General features: G+C 43.1%; 1 protein-coding gene across 2 annotated transcripts in view; it reads left to right on the top strand.

Annotated features, from left to right (window-relative positions):
• Positions 1-20,787, top strand: part of LOC139554843 (transcriptional repressor p66-beta-like) — a 46,439-nt gene that overhangs the window by 12,453 nt on the left and 13,199 nt on the right. For both annotated transcript variants that reach the window (XM_071368018.1, XM_071368019.1), the window contains exons 2-8: positions 15,608-15,982; positions 16,377-16,506; positions 16,699-16,830; positions 17,421-17,549; positions 18,252-18,419; positions 18,711-19,095; positions 19,459-19,661. In XM_071368018.1, the coding sequence (XP_071224119.1) occupies positions 15,609-15,982; positions 16,377-16,506; positions 16,699-16,830; positions 17,421-17,549; positions 18,252-18,419; positions 18,711-19,095; positions 19,459-19,661 (1,521 nt within the window). In that variant the 5' untranslated portion in view covers position 15,608. The remainder of the gene's footprint in view (positions 1-15,607; positions 15,983-16,376; positions 16,507-16,698; positions 16,831-17,420; positions 17,550-18,251; positions 18,420-18,710; positions 19,096-19,458; positions 19,662-20,787) is intronic.

The following is a 20,787-nucleotide window of genomic DNA, read 5'->3' as shown; positions in this document are numbered from 1 at the left end:
AGCAGCGCCCCATCTGAGTAATATACGTTGCCAGTGTGTGGGTTGATCAGGATGTAGGTCCAATTAGTACATTAACCAATGAGCTTAGCAGCTGCCCCCTGCCCAGACCTCCCATTGGCTTAAAAAAAATTGCTGTGCCTTGTTTTTTTGCTTTTCCCAGACATAACTTTATCAGCACAACAATTGTGATACGGTTGACCTCAAATTCCCTTTCTAACAACAAAAATGTGTTACTGATCAGTCCTAGGCTATAGTAACATATATCTACATTTGTGCGAAAAGAGCACAATAATTGTGAGCTATGGACTGCCACCTTTTGTCTCACTAATGTGAACTTTACTTGTGATCGGTGTCTACCAAACTCCCAGCACTGATGGTCTTTCCAGAAAATATGTATTTGACATTTTTAGATTTTATTGTGTTGATGAATTGATTGTATATTTATTTGTAAATGGGATCAAATAATTCAGCATTAGCTGCTATTGATACCATGTAATGTTGCTTCATTGAAAAAATGTATGAACTATTCTCTCTATCTTGTAGCTCAATCAATTGGCCCACTTACCATCACCAGTTTGTTTTTCTATGTATTTGCACAACGTTTAGTGCAAAAGCCAAGCTAACAGTATACCTCCCAACAACTCGTAAAGCTAATTGGCTCATTGTTCCAATTCTCTGCCCTGCCTTAGTGTGCCAGTGAATTTGTCAATAATCCGTTTTAACAGATTTGGTGACTAATAAAATGGGCTCGTCTACATCTCCCCTCCATTTTCTTGAACGATGGGATTTAGATGTTCTCGCTGTATGCTTCCACTGTTTTCTGCTTACAACATTTGCATAGCCAGGTAGTTTTCTAACCTGCATCAAGGTTTATTCCAATCGTAAGACCAATACTAATCAAGGTATAGATTTCCATCAACTAGATTACTGTTTTTTATTTTTATGAACTCATCAATCAATGTTGATTTTTGGGGTACTAAGCCTGGAAACCAATATAAGGTTATATAATTACTAAGGAATGGGTATGGAGCTCTTGTAGGAAACCTCTGTAGAAACCAAGCTTTGGCCCCAAATGAACCCACATCTCTGGCATTTTGGTGCTGCTCACCATTTGGTAGGCTCATGTTCCCCTATAATGCATTTTCCTTAACTATAAGCACTATAAAAGAAAAAAGATGGCTCATCTGCAAATGCTATTACACCGAAGAGATCTTATCGAGTGAAATGGAGGGAAAGGTGGAAACAGGACCTCTGCAACCCCAGCGTTTCTGACCTGTATGGTGTTTTGTCTCCTGCAATACGTCGCCTGCGCCGTTACGAGGTGCATGAATGGCTGCAGCATGAGATCATGAAACCAGTGTCTGCTACTGAAGTAATATTTCTGCTTTATGTGCCCTTGGGGATGTCGCACTCTCGCCTGGTGCGTTGTCGCCTGTGTAAGAGAGTTCACAGTGTCTGTGCCCTGCTGTGCAGAGCCCCATCGGACTGCTCTCCTAATCACAAAGGATTGGCTGTTTGTCGTGACGACCTTCAACCCCGAGCAGGGCGGCTCAACTGCCTTAAATCTGGACTTTGTTTCCATTGTGCAGAAATGTGGGTCTGCCGCCGAATGTTAATCATAAATATCCCTCAGGAGTTCAGAGCATACAGCTACGCTAATGAAAATAGGCCCTTATCTGATCCGTTGATACTAGGGTCGCAAACGGCCTGTGGAATTCAGAAGAACTCAAAATCTGAGGATGCGTGAGGGATACTCGGGGGGGGTTACAGCCAATTTAAACACCAGTCACGTGTATGAAGCTATTTTCAGCAACCAAAATCATATGACAAATGATATGACCTCCACATGATGTCATTATTCCAATAGCATTATTGCCATGTTCAACTGGTTAATAAATGTTCACCAGTTCGTGAAAGGTTCATAGGATTTCTCTCAGAAATCCATTAATCACAATGGAAAGCCAGTATTTCTATTTTCCGTGCTATTCCTCAGACAGTTTATATTTATCTGTGGTACAAGCACACCAACCTATGTCTATAGTTACTCTATCCTGCTTTGGAACTGGGAATGTGGAACTGGAGATTAGTCAGCCATCAATGGCCATGGGCGCTGAGCTCAAATTAAAGATGTCTGCCCTATAGCCTTAGAGAAGCTGACTCATGCCAACACTTACCTTTTCACTTCACCAACCATTATCTTAAACAAATAGGTGCCTATTCCTCATCCGCATGAACTTCCATGAAACACTATAATACAACTTTGAATGAAGTTTGTTAATTATGCAAGCTAGTTAATCAATTAGACTCCTTTTTAATTTCAGCATATGTACGTAGTCGTGGCACTATCCCTCCAAACCACATACAAGGCCAAGGGGGAAAGCAGGACTGGATTGTGCGTTTCCAGAAAGGTCCCAGAGCCCAGCAGCCACCCCGCATCCCCAGAGACTTGCAATGCTCACCCTGTCTGACCCTGTGACAAGGCCAGGCTTTTATAACTCCTAACTGGGTCACAGCCCAAAGCTTTGTGATACTATACCACAAATTACATACATTACTTAGAACACCATACATAAATGACTTATAAGGCCATGGTGATAACTGTGATGATGATACAGATGATTTGTAATGACAAATATGTTGACTCGATTAGGGATTCAGCCCCAGAGCATTTCACAGGGGTGAGTGTCCACTTGTGTTATGGTGATGGCGGCCATTTTGTGTGCCTGCAATGCTCGCTCGGCATCAGATGCGGTGAAGAGGAAAAGGATTAATCGAGCCAATTGAGCTGGTGCGTGATCAGACAAGCTGGATGGGTAGAGCCAGAGATTTTTTGGGAGTTTAGCCAGGATCACAGGATGGAGATGAGGGGCAGGGTGGTGATGGCGAACACCCCCCCCCCCCCCCCCCCCCTGCGCCTCTGCGATAAGCACCCCTACCATCAGACGAACGTAACGGTTAATAAATATATATATATATTAGAAAAAGAGGATGCTCTCAGTCTTGTGTGAAGTTGAGTCAGAAGGGGGTGAAGAATTTCTTTCTGCTCTTTTTCTCCCTCTCTCTAGCCCTGGGTGAAAGATGCAGTGCCACCAGCGTTTTGGGTTGGGGAAGGTGGGGTGCAGGAGTTGCGTCAGCCAAATGAATTGGCATGATGCAGATCATGGTGAAATGAGCTGCGGATTCCACCGTATTGTTGCAAATGGCCTTATTACTGTTGTACCCCACCATCTGGAATTTGGCCTGTTTGGTAAACTCCAAACCAGTTATGTCTAGCAGCATAGGACGATTGATTGTGTGGACATTTTGACGTTAAGGTGTCTGGAGGTGTTGGATTCTTGGGGTGCAAAAAAAAGGGGGACATTTTGCTGTGTGTGTGTGCTCTGATCTGATCGACAGGCAGCAGTTGTGTGCACATAAAGAAAATGGTGTGTGTCGGTGGGTGGATGGGGGGGGGGGGAATTAACGGTTGGCATTATGACAGGGTAGCGTGTCGAGAGCATTTTTGTATTTTTTTCTGCTCGATCTTCCTCTGTCCTCGCCCCCACCCTCCCACCTATCTCTTCCTCACACAGCATCCCCCACCACGCACACACACTTTTTTAGATGGGGGTAGTGTAATGTAAATGCATTAATAAAAAATAAAGCCCTCCGCTCTCAGTACCTTCGAGGGCCCCCAGAAAGTAAGCATGTGTGTTTATTTTTACAACGAGGGGGGAGAGATGGGGGGGGGGGCAATACTTCTATTTTTGGGGGGAGGGGGGGTGCAGGAGAAGGGAGGAGTCACTTATGCACACTTCTTTGTGGTGTGGCACAGCTGTAGTAGAATGCTGGAGAGGGGAAGACGAGGGTTGAGCATGGATGAGGGGGGGTTACAAAAGAGTGCCTTATGTTGGAATGGTCTGTTATGTTCCAGTGTGACACATTTTTGGGGTAGGATGCCTCAACTGGCAGCTTCATTAAATAGTACCCGCAAGGGCCTCCCGGGTGGCGCAGTGTTCTAGGGCACTGCATCGCAGCGCTAGCTGTGCCACCAGAGTCTCTGGGTTCGCGCCCAGGCTCTGTCGCAGCCGGCCGCGACCGGGGGGTCCGTGGGGCGACGCACAATTGGCCTAGCGTCGTCCGGGTTAGGGAGGGTTTGGCCGGTAGGGATATCCTTGTCTCATCGCGCTCCAGCGACTCCTGTGGCGGGCCGGGCGCAGTGCGCGCTAACCAAGGGGGGCGGGTGCACGGTGTTTCCTCCGACACATTGGTGCGGCTGGCTTCCGGGTTGGAGGCGCGCTGTGTTAAGAAGCAGTGCGGCTTGGTTGGGTTGTGCTTCGGAGGACACATGACTTTCGACCTTCGTCTCTCCCGAGCCCGTACGGGAGTTGTAGCGATGAGACAAGATAGTAATTACTAGCGATTGGATACCACGAAAATTAGGGAGAAAAGGGGGTAAAATTTAAATAAAAAAATAAAAAAATAGTACCCGCAAAACACCAGTCTCAACTAGAGGTCGACCGATTAATCGGATTGGCTGATTTAATTTTGGCCAATTTCAAGTTTTCATAACAATCGGAAATCGGTATTTTTGGACACCGATTTGGCCGAATATTTTTTATTAGTATTTTTTTTTTTACACCTTTATTTAATCTTTATTTAACTAGGCAAGTCAGTTAAGAACACATTCTTATTTTCAATGACGGCCTAGGAACGGTGGGTTAACTGCCTCGTTCAGGGGCAGAACAACAGATTTTTACCTTGTCAGCTCGGGCAATTCAATCTTGCAACTTTACAGTTAACTAGTCCAACGCTCTAACCACCTGATTACATTGCACTCCACGAGGAGCCTGCCTGTTACGTGAATGCAGTAGAAGCCAAGGTAAGTTGCTAGCTAGCATTAAATCACAATCACTAGTTAACTACACATGGTTGATGATATTACTAGTTTATCTAGCGTGTCCTGCGTTGCATATAATCGATGCAGTGCGTATCGTTGCTCAAATGTGTACCTAACCATAAACATCAATGCCTTTTCTTAAAATCAATACACAGAAGTATATATTTTTAAACCTGCATATTTAGCTAAAAGAAATCCAGGTTAGCAGGCAATATTAACCAGGTGAAATTGTGTCACTTCTCTTGCGTTCATTGCACGCATAGTCAGTGTATATGCAACAGTTTGGGCCGCCTAATTTGCCAGAATTTTACGTAATTATGACATAACATTGAAGGTTGTGCAATGTGACAGGAATATTTAGACTTATGGATGCCACCCGTTAGATAAAATACGGAACAGTTCCGTATTTCACTGAAAGAATAAACGTTTTATTTTCGAGATGATAGTTTCCGGATTTGACCATATTAATGACCTAAGGCTCGTATTTCTGTTTGTTATTATGTTATAATTAAGTCTATGATTTGATAGAGCAGTCTGACTGAGCGGTGGTAGGCAGCAGCACGCTCGTAAGCATTCATTCAAACAGCACTTTCCTGCGTTTAGCCTGAAGCTCTTCGCTGTGCTTCAAGCCTATCAACTCCTGAGATTAGGCTGGTGTAACCGATGTGAAATGGCTAGCTAGTTAGCGGAGTGCGCGCCAATAGCGTTTCAAACGTCACTCGCTCTGAGACTTGGAGTAGTTATTCCCCTTGCTCTGCATGGGTAACGCTGCTTCGAGGGTGGCTGTTGTCGTTGTGTTCCTGGTTCGAGCCCAGGTAGGAGCGAGGAGAGGGATGGAAGCTATACTGTTACACTGGCAATACTAAAGTGCCTATAAGAACATCCAATAGTCAAAGGTTAATGAAATACAAATGTTATAGAGAGAAATAGTCCTATAATTCCTATAATAACTACAACCTAAAACTTCTTAACTGCGAATATTGAAGAACTGGGAATATTGAACCAACAGCTTTCATATGTTCTGAGCAAGGAACTTAAACGTTAGCTTTTTTACATGGCACATATTGCACTTTTACTTTCTTCTCCAACACTTTGTTTTTGCATTATTTAAACCAAATTGAACATGTTTCATTATTTATTTGAGGCTAAATTGATTTTATTGATGTATTATATTAAGTTAAAATTAGTGTTCATTCAGTATTATTGTAATTGTCATCATTACAAAGAAATTTAAAAAATTGGCCGATTTTTAATCGGTATCGGCTTTTTATGGTCCTCCAATAATCGGTATCGGCTTTTTATGGTCCTCCAATAATCGGTATCGGCGTTGAAAAATCATAATCGGTCGACCTCTAGTCTCAACGTCAACAGTGAAGAGGTGACTCCGGGATGCTGTGTCCAGTGTCTGTGTTCTTTTGCCCATCTTAATCTATACTTTTTATTGGCCAGTCTGAGATATGGCTTTTTCTTTGCAACTCTGTCTAGAAGAACAGCATCCTGGAATCGCCTCTTCACTGTTGACGTTGAGACTGGTGTTTTGCGGGTACTATTTAGTGAAGCTGCCAGTTGAGGACTTGTGAGGTGTCTATTTCTCAAACTAGACACTCTAATGTACGTGTCCTCTTGCTCAGTTGTGCACCGGGGCCTCCCACTCCTCGTTCTATTCTGGTTAGAGGCAGTTTGCGCTGTTCTGTGAAGAGGGTAGTACACAGCATTGTACGAGATCTTCAGTTTCTTTGCAATTTCTCGCATGAAATAGCCTTCATTTCTCAGAACAAGAATAGACTGACGAGTTTCAGAAGAAAGTTCTTTGTTTCTGGCCATTTTGAGCCTGTAATCGAACCCACAAATGCTGATGCTCCAGATACTCAACTAGTCTAAAGAAGGCCAGTTGTATTGCTTCTTTTATCAGCACACAGTTTTCAGCTGTGCTAACATAATTGCAAAAGGGTTTTCTAATGATCAATTAGCCTTTTAAAATTATAAACTTGGATTAGCTAACGCAACATGCTATTGGAACACAGGAGTGATGGTTGCTGATAATGGGCCTCTGTACGCCTATGTAGATATTCCATTAAAAAAAATCAGCCATTTCCAGCTACAATAGTCATTTACAACATTAACAATGTCTACACTGTATTCCTGATCAATTTGATGTTATTTTAATGGACAAAAAATTTGCTTTTCTTTCAAAAACAAGGACATTTCTAAGTGACCCCATACTTTTGAGCGGTTGTGTGTGTGTGTGTGTGTGGTGAGGTGAGGAACTCTGCCCAGAGAGGGGGGGGTGGGGTAAATGAAAAATGGCGATTTGGGGTAAAGGGGGATGATGTTCTTGTCTCAAATTATCTCTCCTCCCTCTCGCACAGTCTTTCTTTCTTTTTCGTTTCCCTTAGCTGCTGCTGCGTTGGCTGGCAAAGTGCCCAAAGCCGTGAGTCTGTCACGGAATGCGCGTGTGCAGGTTTCTGTGAAAGGAGGGAGGGGTGGGCGTTTAGGCGGAGGGATAAGGAGGAGAGTGGTTGGGGAGAAAGAGTCTGGTTTGTGTAGCAGCTGACTGAAACAGACATTATATTATGTAAAGGCAGACGGGGGAACAGTGGGGGCAAGACTGACGCGCACCACAGAAGCCGCACTGATTGGCTCGGCCAGTGCCATTGTTGGCCATGCGCGTGCTTGTGTTTTTTTTCTGTTTTTTTTCTGTCTCTCATTAGAGGTGGGTGGCTTGGCATGGAGGTTGCAAGGGTGTTTATACATGAAATGGAGACTGTGATTCACATCATGCCTTTTGAGGCATCCAAAATGAAACGAGGCGAATGTGCACTCGCATTGCCCCGACACTCCCTGAGTCCTTATTATTGAGGAGGGGATATTACGTTATCGTAAAAGATTCCTCACTTTTTTTTTTAAAGAGAACGCTTCAGATCTGGAGATGATAATATTGAGATGTAACAGAATGACAGGCTGAATGGATTTAATGGTGCCAGCCAAAAGAATAAGATAATGCTATAGATGAGGGGGAATTATAGAAAGACATCACAAGGAATAATCCACTAATAGGGAAGTGATTAAGCGATTAAAAGGGGCCAATTAAATATCTTATTTGAATTCCAATTGATGAGGAGCTCGCTACATGACATTTTTGTAAAGTTAGATGTAGGGCCTTTGGGATTAATTAGATGATGGTTCCTATACTACGGTGCAGGTGAACTACTAATGCTGATGGCTCAGTCTTACAAAGGTCATTTCATGGCAGGTGTTTGCATACTGTGACCCTTTTGAGGGCCAAATAAATCTTCTAACGAGATTCAGTGCTGAAGTTGAGAACATTTTGGACTAGAAAAAGAGTCTTTGCACTCTTCGAACAATGCACATTTCAGTAATTTAATGTGCCAAGCTTTTGACCTTTGTCAGAGCATCTGATTCTCTGATAGCTTAAAACAGAAAGTGACTGGTTTGAGAAGCCAGTGAAACAAACTTGCCCTTGAAGAGCTTGACCTCCACATTGCCCTTCACTTGGCAATGACCAGCGAGCATGGTCTGAGAGTTGTGTTTTCAAGAGCTCAGTCTGGCTACCTGTGAGTCTACCCAAGAATATAGATCCTTTTGTAACACTGTTCGAAGTCTGACTCCACGTTTGTAGGTAAACCTGATGTTGAATCATTTGCGACAGCCCCATGCATAGATGAGGCACAAGTTATTCTATTTTGACAGTTGCAATCACAGCAAATTGGGATACATTTCGTCTTTGAGACCCTTAACTTTTGGACATTACTTTACTGGTGGTGGGTACTACTGGCTCTTTATTTGGTTTCAAGTTTTGTGAGACTCATTTGCACCAGGACTGAAACCTTAGTGCTAAAGTGGTAGGCTATAAACAGAATACTTCACAAGAAAGTAGACCATTGGTATGTGTTGTGAGTACCAAGGATTCAGTGGAACACAGTCACCAGTCTTCTTCAGACGGTGTGGCTGGAGACTGTGTTCTTCTTACCAGACCTCATCAAACGCCTCCATCTCTGTGAGGTCAAGTGCGAATCAGACCACATCCGTCAACATGGCTGAACACGCATAGCGGTTGCCTGTCACCAAGGTGAATAAGGTCAGAACGTCAGCAGAAAAACCATACTATACAAGGTTGTCCACTGTTGGCGTATCTATTTATTATGGCCATTAAAATGTTAGCTATTTAAATCAGATCCAACAATATTATCAAGGGTCTAGAAATCAAAGGCTTAAAAACAATCAATTGTCCTATGCTGCTAGACAAAACTGGTTTGGAGAGTGACGACTCATGTTTTCTTTTAAATCCGCAATCTGGATCACTGCACAGCCTCCTGGAGGATCTAGATCATTTCTCTAACCTCTCTGGATTCCAACTGAACTATGATGTACCATATTGCGTATTAGATCACAAAAATTTAAACTTTTAAATTCCTGTGTAGTTACTAATAAAATAGTCTGATGGTGGACATACTCAGTATTCATATAAATTATATCACTACAATACATTTTTATAGAAGGTTATCAAAAATGGATTATCAAAAATGGATAAGATCTTGCTACCACGGAATGGTAAATGCCTGTCTTTTTGTGGAAAATCTTTCCTGATGTAATTATTTAGTCATATCCTAGGTTACATATTTACTTACAGTGCATTCAGAAAATATTCAGACCCCTTGACTTTTTCCACATTTTGTTACATTACAGCCTTATTGTAAAATGGATTCAATCGTTTTATTTTTTTTATTTTTTGTTGTTGAAATTTTTGCAAATGTATTAAAAAAAAGTCTACAATTACATACATCTTCAGACCCTTGACTCAGTACTTTGTTGAAGCATCTTTGGCAGCGATTACAGCCTCAAGTCTTTTTGGTTATGACTCTAATGCTTGGCACACCTGTATTTAGGGAGTTACCCCCATTCTTCTTGGATGGGGGGTGTCGCTGCACAGCTATTTTCAGATCTATCCAGAATGTTCGATCGTGTTCAAGTCCGGGCTCTGTCTGGGCCACTTACGGACATTCAGAGATTTGTCCTAAAGTCACTCCTGCGTTGTCTTGGCTGTGTGCTTAGGGTCGTTGTCCTGTTGGAAGGTGAAACTTCACCCCAGTCTGAGGTCCTGAGCGCCCTGGAGCAGGTTTTCATCAAGGTTCTCTCTGTACTTTGCTCTGTTCGTCTTTCCCATGATCGTGACTAGTCTCCCAGTCCCTGCCGCTGAAAAACATCCCCACAGCTTGATTCTGCCACCACCATGCTTCACCGTAGGGATGGTGCCAGGTTTCCTTCAGATGTGACGCTTGGCATTCAGGCCAAAGAGATCAATCGTGGTTTCATCAGACCAGAGAATCTTGTTTCTCATGGTCAGAGTCTTTATGTGCCTTTCGGCAAACTCCAAGCGGGCTGTCGTGTTTTACGGAGGAGTGGCTTCTGTCTGGCCACTACCATAAAGGCCTGATTGGTGGAGTGCTGCAGAGATAGTTGTCCTTCTGAAATGTTCTCCCATCTCCACAGAGGAACTCTGGAGCTCTGTCAGAGTGATCATCGGGTTCTTGGTCACCTCCCTGACCAAGGCCCTTCTCCCCTGATTGCTCAGTTTGGCTGGGCGGCCAGCTCTAGGAGAGTCTTGGTGGTTCCAAACTGCTTCCATTTAGGAATCAGGGAGGCAACTGTGTTCTTGGAGACCTTCAATGCTGCAGAAATGTTTTGGTACCCTTCCCCAGATCTGTGCCATTGACATAATCCTGTCTCGGAGCTCTATGAACAATTCCTTTGACCTCATGGCTTGGTTTTTGCTCTGACATGCACTGTCAACTGTGGGACCTTATATAGACAGGTGTGTGCTTTTCGAAAGCATGTACAATCAAGTTTTAGAAACATCTCAAGGATGATTAATGGAAACAGGATACACCTGAGCTCAATTGAGTCTCGTAGCAAAGGGTCTGAATACTTATGTAGATGAGGTATTTCTGTTTTATATGTAATACATTTGCAAAAAAAATATAAAAACCTGTTTTTGCTTTGTCATTATGGGGTATTTTGTGTAGATTGAGGAACCCATTTTAGAATAAGGCTTTAACGTAACAAAATGTGGAAAAGGGGATGGGGTCTGAATATTTTCCGAATGCACTATATGTGGCCCTGCCTACACCGAACAACTTGTTTATTTTAATTATATGAGCAGAAAATATTCTACATTTATTTTGGAATGGCAAGCCAGACAGAATTCAATGGGCCTATTTTATATAATGAATATGAATTCGGAGAGGGCTTTAATGATTTAAATATTAAAGCATAGAGAGAGGTTCAAAAGGCTTCAGTCATACAAAAGTTATACTTATATCCAAACTTGTTCTCCAGCAGATTAGTAACAATGGCTCACCCCGTAAAAAAACAAAACAATGTTTAAATAAATGTTTTTCCCTTTATCCAGATTACAACATCCTCCACTTTCAGTTATTTGAAAATGAAATAATGTACAAAATGTGTTCTTTTTAAAACAAGCCATAGAAAGCTGGTTGCAATTTCAGTTTCATCCACCAGAAAAGACAGAACAAATATTATGGTTAACTCAAATATTCTAATTGATCTAAAAAATATGTCTACTTTTTCTTAATGATATCATAAATAGGACTGGTGGAGTTATGTCACACATCAAGCTAACAAAAATATTTGGAAATGTCTGCTCTGTCCAAAATTACAACCAATTGATTGCAGCATTACTGCAAAAATGGAGGAGGCAAGTCAAAGGGGGAGAAGCTAAGGAACTTGTCTGTCAGCCCTACATTAAAGACCAAAATTAGTATAAAAATGTTTTGGGTATACCAGTTCCAAGTATACCAGTTCCATTTAATAAGGACCAAAAAATTCACATCTGCGCCATACAGGTTGCCAAATATTTTCAATGTGCCGATTCCATGGTGCTTGGTTTATGAACTTATTCACAAAACAATGCCTGATTCAAAACTTATTGTTTCAATTTAAATTATTATACAAAATTCTTGCAACCAATAAAACGTTTTGTATATGGAGGATAGAATCATCCCAGCTCTGCAGATTTTGCTGCAAAGACACAAAATCATTTGATCACTTGTTTTGGTACTGCCCATATGTAGCTTGTTTTTGGTCACAGGTTCAGGAATGGCTGAAAATAGAAACATTTACCTAAAAGTAACTCTGCAAATGGCACTGCTGGGTGATTCGAAAATCCGTAGTCAATCGATCAATAGTCTAATAATACTCTTAGTAAAAATCTAAACATTTGATTTCGAATCTATAGAAACTATGACAATCGGAAGGTTCAGAACTTTTGTGAAACATTACAACATAGTTGAAAAATATATGGCAAGTAGAAATCAAAACTGGATGGTTTTCAGAGATAAATGGGAGGTGTTAAGGGTAGCTGAAGGGTGGGACTAAAGGAAAAGAAGGATAAGTAAGGGCATATGTATATGTATACTTTGGAAGTAAAAGTCAAAGTATTGTTGTCCATTAGTTTACTCCAATTAGAGGAGGGGTGATAGGGTTAGGGGAATATAATAATGAAAGAAAATACATTGAACAAAAATATAAACGCAACATGTAAAGTGTTGGGCCCATGTTTCATGAGCTGAAATAAAAGATCCCAGAAATGTTCCATAAGCCAAAAAATTGTGTTCACAAATTTGTTTACATCCCTGTTAGTGAACATTTCTCCTTTGCCAAAAGAATCCATCTACCTAACAGGTGTGGCATATCACGAAGCAGATTAAACAGCATGATCATTACACAGGTGCACCTTAATAAAAGGATACTCTAAAATATGTAGTTTTGTCACACAACACAATGTCACAGATGTCTTTTGAGGGAGCGTGCAATTGGCATGCTGACTGCAGGAATGTCCACCAGAGCTGTTGCTAGAGATTTGAATGTACATTTCTCTACCATAAGCCGCCTCCAACATTGATTTAGAGAATTTGGCACTACGTCCAACCGAACAACAACCGCAGACCCCGTGTAACTACCCCAGCTCAGGACCTCCACCCGGACAGCTGATGAAACTGTGGGTTTGCACAACCAAAGAATTTCTGCACAAACTGTCAGTAACTGTCTCAGGGAAGCTCATCTGCATGCCTGTCATCCTCACCAGGTTTTTGACCTGATTGCAGTTGGCGTCATATCTGACTTCTGTGGGCAAATGCTCACCTTTGATGCCACTGGCACGTTAGAGAAGTGTGCTCTTCACGGATGAATCCCGGTTTCAACTGTACCGGGCAGATGGCAGACAGCGTGTATGGAGACGTGTGAGCGAGCGGTATGCTGAAGTGTCAACGTTGTCAACAGAGTGCCCCATGGTGGCAGTGGGGTTATGGTATGGGCAGGCATGAGCTATGGACAACGAACACAATACACCTGCATTGAGGTGGTATGTGCGACTACAGACAAGTCATCCTCCATGGTGGTACTACTACAGCACTGTTTGACTGTTGGTGCAGTGCGCTCATGTATGCATCACTGAAGGCCTCATCTGTCATCTGTTAACTGAGAATGAACTTGGCTCTCACCGCACTTTGTCTGAATATGAATCAAAACAGTTTCTTAATTTGGATGGGTTTTCATCAGATACTGACTGTATCTGCAATGGAAATCCATACATATATGCTGCCACGGGAAACTTATCTTTGTAGAAAATCCTGGAAATACCTAAAGATTATAACAAAGCCATGCATCCACAGATTTGAATGTACTCAGCATGTTTTTCCCAACATCTTGTGTTTATACTATCCTTTGATGCTTTATACTATCCTTTGATGTGCTGTTGTTTATTTTATGTTTGTATGTCTGGTTGGGATGTTTTATCTAATATATTTTGACAGCTATCTTGTGTTTTGTCTACGTATAGACAGTGGAAAGCATTTTGTAAGTTCAGTTCTGAACTGTCTGCTTATTGTTGGTCTTTTTACCTCAGAAAATCCTCTCTATGCAGAGCAAGATCTCAAGGAACCGATGCAGACGTCAGAGCACTATGCAGTGCAACGCCTGATAGTAATGCACTTAATCTCAGGCTTGCTATCTATGCTGACTGGAATACAAATGTATTGGGCAGATAGGGAGTTGCCAGCAGACAAAAGCCGCCACACACTGTCTGGGGTGTGGGTGTGTGTCCTCGGGCCTTCCATAGCCCACCCAAGCGTGCTTAACTTAGTGTGACTGGCACGCACACACATGATCATTTAGATCGTTTGTACGTGACACATGGTCAAACTGGAGCAGACTGTATGTATGCACACAATTTAACTCACGGGCACTTAAACACGTATGACCTCATGCGCATATGTTCTCCACACACGTTGATCATCCACTAACTAGTATGATCTGGATTGATACTGGCCTCTGAGAAATGTTTCTTCCTATGTGTATATTATAGGACCTTTCTTTAGAATCTAAATCTTACGGCTCTACTGTAACTGTACCGAGGGCTCATTTCATGTGCGTTATGAAGATGTATGTGTAAAACGTACAATCTGATATTGTTGCCTTATTCAGTAAACATGCAATTTATTTTTAAGACTTCCAGCTTGCATTCCTGACACAGGCTTCTGATTGGACCAAATGTTCAGTCAGTCTACTTATAGCAACCAGTCACATGACAAAGCCGTGTTTGTTGGAGGTCATTGGTTGCCACCCAACCGAAGTCTTCCTCACTGATGTGATCCACATAGTAACCACGCACAATTTGGCTCGCATGTGATTTTATTTGATTTGAAGTTTTCTGAGCAAAAATAAATACAAATTAAATGTATTTTTTATTTTAATTGTTGGACTTAAGACTATTAAAAACACTAGCATATCAGCTCCAAGTGAAATGATTGATTGTTTTAGTCAAATATGATCTGTTTGGGCTTCTTGCGGTCAATTTGCAGTCTACAAATCATTTGCAATTATGTTCCGGCACCCTGACCATCCGCTAAAGAAAAATCGGCCCACGGCTGAATCTCGTTGATGATCCCTGTCCTGAAGAGATGTCTTGAGCACCACAATGTAGGTTACTTGAAAATGTCAAGTCAACACGCATTCATTTTATTTGTGTGTTCCTTCTCATGCATTCATTTGCTGGATAGGAACTTGTTTTAATATAACGACATGACATGAATAACCGTCATCTACTTGTTAACATAATTGTCAGTTAGTCACGGGTCAATGCACCTGATGTCATCTGGTGCTATAGCAAAATAAGGACACCCCCATTCACTGAAGGTGGAAGAGTTCACTCTCACAGATTCACCATTGAGGATGAGAATTCTGTAGGCGTTCAAATATTTTACAATTTCCCTCCTTTGCAAGACTCAAACATCCCTTTTTTTAAATATCTATGTTGACTTCAATATTAGTGCCATCAAGTGGTGAATATGACTGGTTTCTAAATGTAATGCTTGTGTATTTAGTTCATTGGATGCTGTCAGCGAGTCACCTGATTGCGTAGTTAGTCAGTGGGCAGTCAGGAATATAGCAATCCCACACACTCATTTTTACATGGACACACACATAAAGAGCAACAACGGCACTATTTTCACAATAAAATACACAGCTCGGGGGCGAGGCTGTTCGTTTTGAGGTGTTAATTTCACATAGGCCCCTTCTCAACCATGGTTCATAAGTATCTGTGATGTGTGAAATGCTTTCAAATATTTGGTTGAATTGAATTGCGTTGAATTGAACCTCACGTTCCTCCCTCCCTTCCTTTGTTTGCAGGATGGAGCGGATGCCTGAGGAGGCGCTGCGGCTGAACCTGCTCAAGCGGGGCCTGGAGACATCCGAGGAGCGTGAAGAGGCACTGGCCAAGCGCCTTAAGATGGAGGGCCACGAGGCTATGGAGCACCTCAAGATGCTGGCCCTGCTCAAGCGCAAGGACCTGGCTGCGTTGGAAGGGGCAGCGGTGGCAGCCGGGTCCCTGGACGGCAGCAAAGGGGGACTGGGGGGGAGCCACCACCACCAGAGTATGCTGGCGGGCGCAGCGGCGGCCTATGAGGAGAAGATGAACGGGAGGCTGGGGGGCCACGGAGGGCCGAGTAAGAACGGCAAGGAGAACATGGTGGATGAGCCAGTGGACTTTAGCGCCAGAAGAGGGTAATTATCATATAATTAATCGTGATTTAAAATGGACGAAGTACAGGTGATGGGTGGAAATGAGTTGTGCAGAAGATGTGGACTTTGGAAGTGTATTTAGTTGGTGTGTTATGCAGATTTTAAAAACAAAAACACCTTATACATGTATTCATGCGATGCGCACTGCAGAGAATACCGGAAGAATCATCACTGAATTATCACAGTGAATTATTGTAATGTTGGTTTGTGTCAATTAATCCCATAAGGGATGGGTTGCCAACTGATTTAATTCATTGTACAATGTATATTGTTGTAACCTGTTTAGTATTGTGTAGCTCCATGTAGAGGAGGTAATGCAGTGTAGCTCTATGCAGTGCTAAACAGCGTACACCATTCACCATTCTCCCACCTCCAGCGATGTGGACCGCGAGCGACACACTCCGTCCCCGGACGTGATCATCCTGTCGGACAACGAGGCATCCAGTCCCAGGGGGACGCCCCACCCCGAGGAGAGGCTGCACCAGGCCAACCTGGAGATATTCAAGGTATGTTGCCACCATTTGGCCTGTGTGGTCTAGGGGTTAAAGCCACTGACTCTGACCCCGGCACACATGTAGACCAGAGTCGGCATGGTTCAAATCTGCCCCACCCCCCTTCATACTCACACTCCTCCTACCTTTCCTGTCAGCCCTTTACTGTCCTATCCATAAACGTGTGTGTTTGTGTGTGTGTTCTAGGGGAAGACTGGCGAGGAGCGGCAGCAGATGATCAAGGCTCTGAGGGAAGAGCTGCGTCTGGAGGAGGCCCGTCTGGTGCTGCTCAAGAAGCTTCGGCAGAGCCAGATCCAGAAGGAGAATGTCGTGCAGAAGGTTAGTACCAGAGTTGATGCTAATACCGTTCCATATTCAATTCAGAAAGTTGAAATATCGTTATAGAAAATGAGACCCAGCACCCTAGTTTGTGACAATATATTGGTGTTACAATTCCTTAGCCAGCTACCTCACTTTACAATGGATAATCAACCGGTAAACAAAAATCACAATCAGGGACGCATTATCACTAAAATCTACTATATCCCACGAAATACAGGCACTGAAACAGCCTGATACTAGTGACATGGGAATGGCTCAGCAGGTAGCGTTACCTACGTCCCCTGTTTGAAGTAGTAGTGAGATTGTGCTGACACAGACTAAACATCTCAATGTCACAGAGCAGGAGTAAACATGGCAGAGATCAGTGACGTTTTTGTGTGCTGTGTGTGTCTCTGTTTTGAAAGAGAGAGAGTTTTGCGTGTGTGTTCGCCTGCCAGACCTGACCCTGCCACGTGTAAAGCAAGTGACAATACGATGTATATGTACATGATATACATTGCACCAATTGATTTGTAACGTCTGTGTGTAATGTTGTCTATTGTATTTTATTGTTTTCTATTCTAACTGTTCTATTCCAACCCATCCAGGTACCAGTGGTCCAGAATACCCCCTCTTTAGTGCAGCCATCCCCCATCCACAGTTCACAGGGGATGGGAAAGCTGCCGATGCGCCCTGGCATGCACACCCCGGAGCCCCAGAACTTTCGCAGTGCACAGGTGTGTGTGTCTGTGTGTATTGCAGTGATTTTGGCAGTAGCCTAACCGGAACTCTACCTGCACCTCTGGTCTAGCAGCCAAACCTGCTATCCACAGCTCCAAGAGCATTATTGCTCCTTCAGTTGGAACGTCTTGTAATGCATTACATACCAACACTGTAGGATCAATACTCAAAGCTAATTTGTGTTTGCATGCTTAGGCAAATCTATTTCACTACTCTTTGGATCATGTTTGTGTTTAGAAAAGTATATCGTTCCTGGTTAGATTGATATCTTACATCTGTTAGGAAGACATTGCCATGATCCCTTGAATTGCACATGGGTTTGTCAGGTCAGCTTTTTATCTAAGCTGTTCACTGTCTGTCTGAACTGTGACAATAAGGCCAAGTATCTATTGTCCTCTAGTGACCACAAACGGTACAACATATACCCATTCATAGAAGCATTACATTCGTGGATGACTAGCTCTCTCTGTTTCAATGGCACACGCCGTGTAGCAAATGTGGATTCCTGATCAATTCAATTGCGGAATTAATTAATATGCATCCAAATTTTTATTGTTCTCCTCATAATTCTCCTCATTTTATTAACCCACTCCTCTTTATTACTTTCTCACATTTTCCTGTCCCTCTTCCTCCTCCATCCCTGCTGGACATCCCTTCTCTTTCTATTTCCTCTAACCTTTCCTCTCCTCTCTCCACAGGGTCACACAGTCATCAGGTCGGGGGCCAACGCCTCCCTGCCACCGATGATGATGTCACAGAGGGTCATCGCCCCCAACCCATCCCAGCTACATGGCCAGAGAATGCCCTCCAAGCCTGGCATGGGCCGCTCCAGCACGGGTAGTATGAGCAACATCAGCTACCAGCAGGTATGGTGCCACCCCTCTGCTCTCCACGTTTCAGCACACACTGGATGCATTCCGACCCATGAGTATGCACTCGGTCACTCCCCCTCATGCATTTAAAAGCATTGGATCATTGCAAGCATGGCTGGAGGATGTTCCCACTATATTCCTTATACCACTTCATCCCATGAGCATGTTTAAATGTCATAAAAGCCACCCAGAGGACCATTCCGTGTGAATAATAGCAATCACTTCAACTTGTCTCACGGTCTTTCCACTGTGCCCCTTTTCCCTTGTGTGTTGAATGCACCACAGACCACTAGCCAGCAGGTGGCGGCGTCCCAGCGTTCAGGTTCCTCTGCAATCTACATGAACCTGGCCCACATGCAGGCTTCGGGAGCTGGTGGTGTGGGCGGTGTGGGGATGGGCGGCAGTGGGATTGGCGCTGTCAGCCCTTCCACCATATCGAGCGGCACAGGTGGCGGCAGCAGCTCCGGCGTGAGTTCCCTGGCGGACCAGGCCAGCAGCCAGGCGGCAGCCAAGCTGGCTTTGCGCAAACAGCTGGAGAAGACCCTGCTGGAGATCCCGCCACCCAAGCCGCCGGCCCCACTGCTGCACTTCCTGCCGTCGGCGGCCAACAGCGAGTTCATCTACATGGTAGGCCTGGAGGAGGTGGTGCAGAGCGTCATCGACAGCCAGGGTGAGCCACTGGACAGGCACCACTAAAAATCTACAAATCACACTGCATCCCAAATAACTACTCATTATATGATCAAGATTAGTGATTCTGCGCCTCACCATACTGTCCAGTGAAAATCGAACTTGTTAAAGTTCATATTCTGTTAACTCATACCCAAATAATGTTGTTAACTTATCCTATACTCAAATTTGTGGTCAAAGCATACATTTATGAAAATAATGAAACAACTTTGGAAGGAAACTATTTTGTTATTAATTATAGCTAATATTTCATAGAAATCTGTAAACACAGGACAGCTAGTTTAAACTGACCCCCTCAAGAATCAAAACCTTTAATAAATGCCTCTCTCCTGCCTCTCATCAGGTAAGCTGCGGGGGACGCTGTCGCGCATGGAGCCCTTCTTCTGCGGCCAGTGCAGGATCGACTTCACACCCCACTGGAAGCAGGAGAAGGGCGGGCGTATCCTCTGCGAGCAGTGCATGACGTCCAATCAGAAGAAGGCCCTGAAGGCGGAGCACACCAATAGACTGAAGAACGCATTCGTCAAGGCCCTGCAGCAGGAGCAGGTTAGCTCGACCCCTTTTAACAGGGCTTGATCTACAGTGCATTTGGAAAGTATTCAGATCCCTTGACTTTTTCCACATTTTGCTACATTACAGCCTTATTCTAAAATGGATTAAATCGTTTTTTTTCTCATCAATCTACACATAATGCCCCATAATGACAAAGCAAAAACAGGTTATTAGACAGTTTAGCAAATGTATATATAAACAACGGATATCACATTTACATAAGTATTCAGACCCTTTACTCAGCACACAGCCAAGACAACGGCTTCGGGACAAGTCTCTGAATGTCCTTGAGTGGCCCAGCCAGAGCTCGGACTTGAACCCAATCAAACATCTCTGGAGAGACCTGAAAAAAGCTGTGCAGCGACTCTCCCTAACCAACCTGACAGAGGTTCTTCTGCAAAGAAGAATGGGTGAAACTCTCCAAATACAAGTGTGCCAAGTGTGTAGCATCATACCCAAGAAAACTCGAGGCTGTAATCGCTGCCAAAGGTGCTTCAACGAAGTACTGAGTAAAGGGTCTGAATACTAATGTATATGTGATATTTCAGGATTTTTTACATTTTATATATACATTTGAAAAAGTTTCTAAAACCTGTTTTTGCTTTGTCATTATGGGGTATTGTGTGTAGATTGATGAACATAAAAATAAATTTGAATAAGGTAGTAACGTAACAGAATGTGGAAAAAGGGAAGGGGTCTGAATACTTTCCAAATGCACTGTAATCTGATCTGAAAGACAATTTATCCTAGATCCACATTCCAATTTATGAATAGGTGGGCAGATTTTATTTTTCACATGGCATGGCATGGATTAAAGAGATACAGTGCTGTGATAAGGTATTTGCCCCTTTTCTGATTTTCTCTATTTTTGCATATTTTTGATACTGAATGTTATCAGATCTTCAACCAAAACCTAGTATTAGATAAAGGGAGCCTGAGTTTACAAATAACGAAAAAAAAATATATACTTATTAAAAAAAAAATATTAGCAAAGTTATGCAACATCCAATTTCCCTGTGTGAAAAAGTAATTGCCTACTTACATTCAAATACTGGTTGTGCCACCTTTAGCTGCAATGACTGCAGCCCTTTTTTAAAAACATTTATTTAACTAAGCAAGT

This window comes from Salvelinus alpinus, chromosome 26 (assembly GCF_045679555.1).
Source record: "Salvelinus alpinus chromosome 26, SLU_Salpinus.1, whole genome shotgun sequence".
NCBI classification, from domain to species: domain Eukaryota; kingdom Metazoa; phylum Chordata; class Actinopteri; order Salmoniformes; family Salmonidae; genus Salvelinus; species Salvelinus alpinus.
The sequence above is the reverse complement of the archived record's forward strand: the minus strand, read 5'-3'. Positions and strand labels throughout refer to the sequence as shown.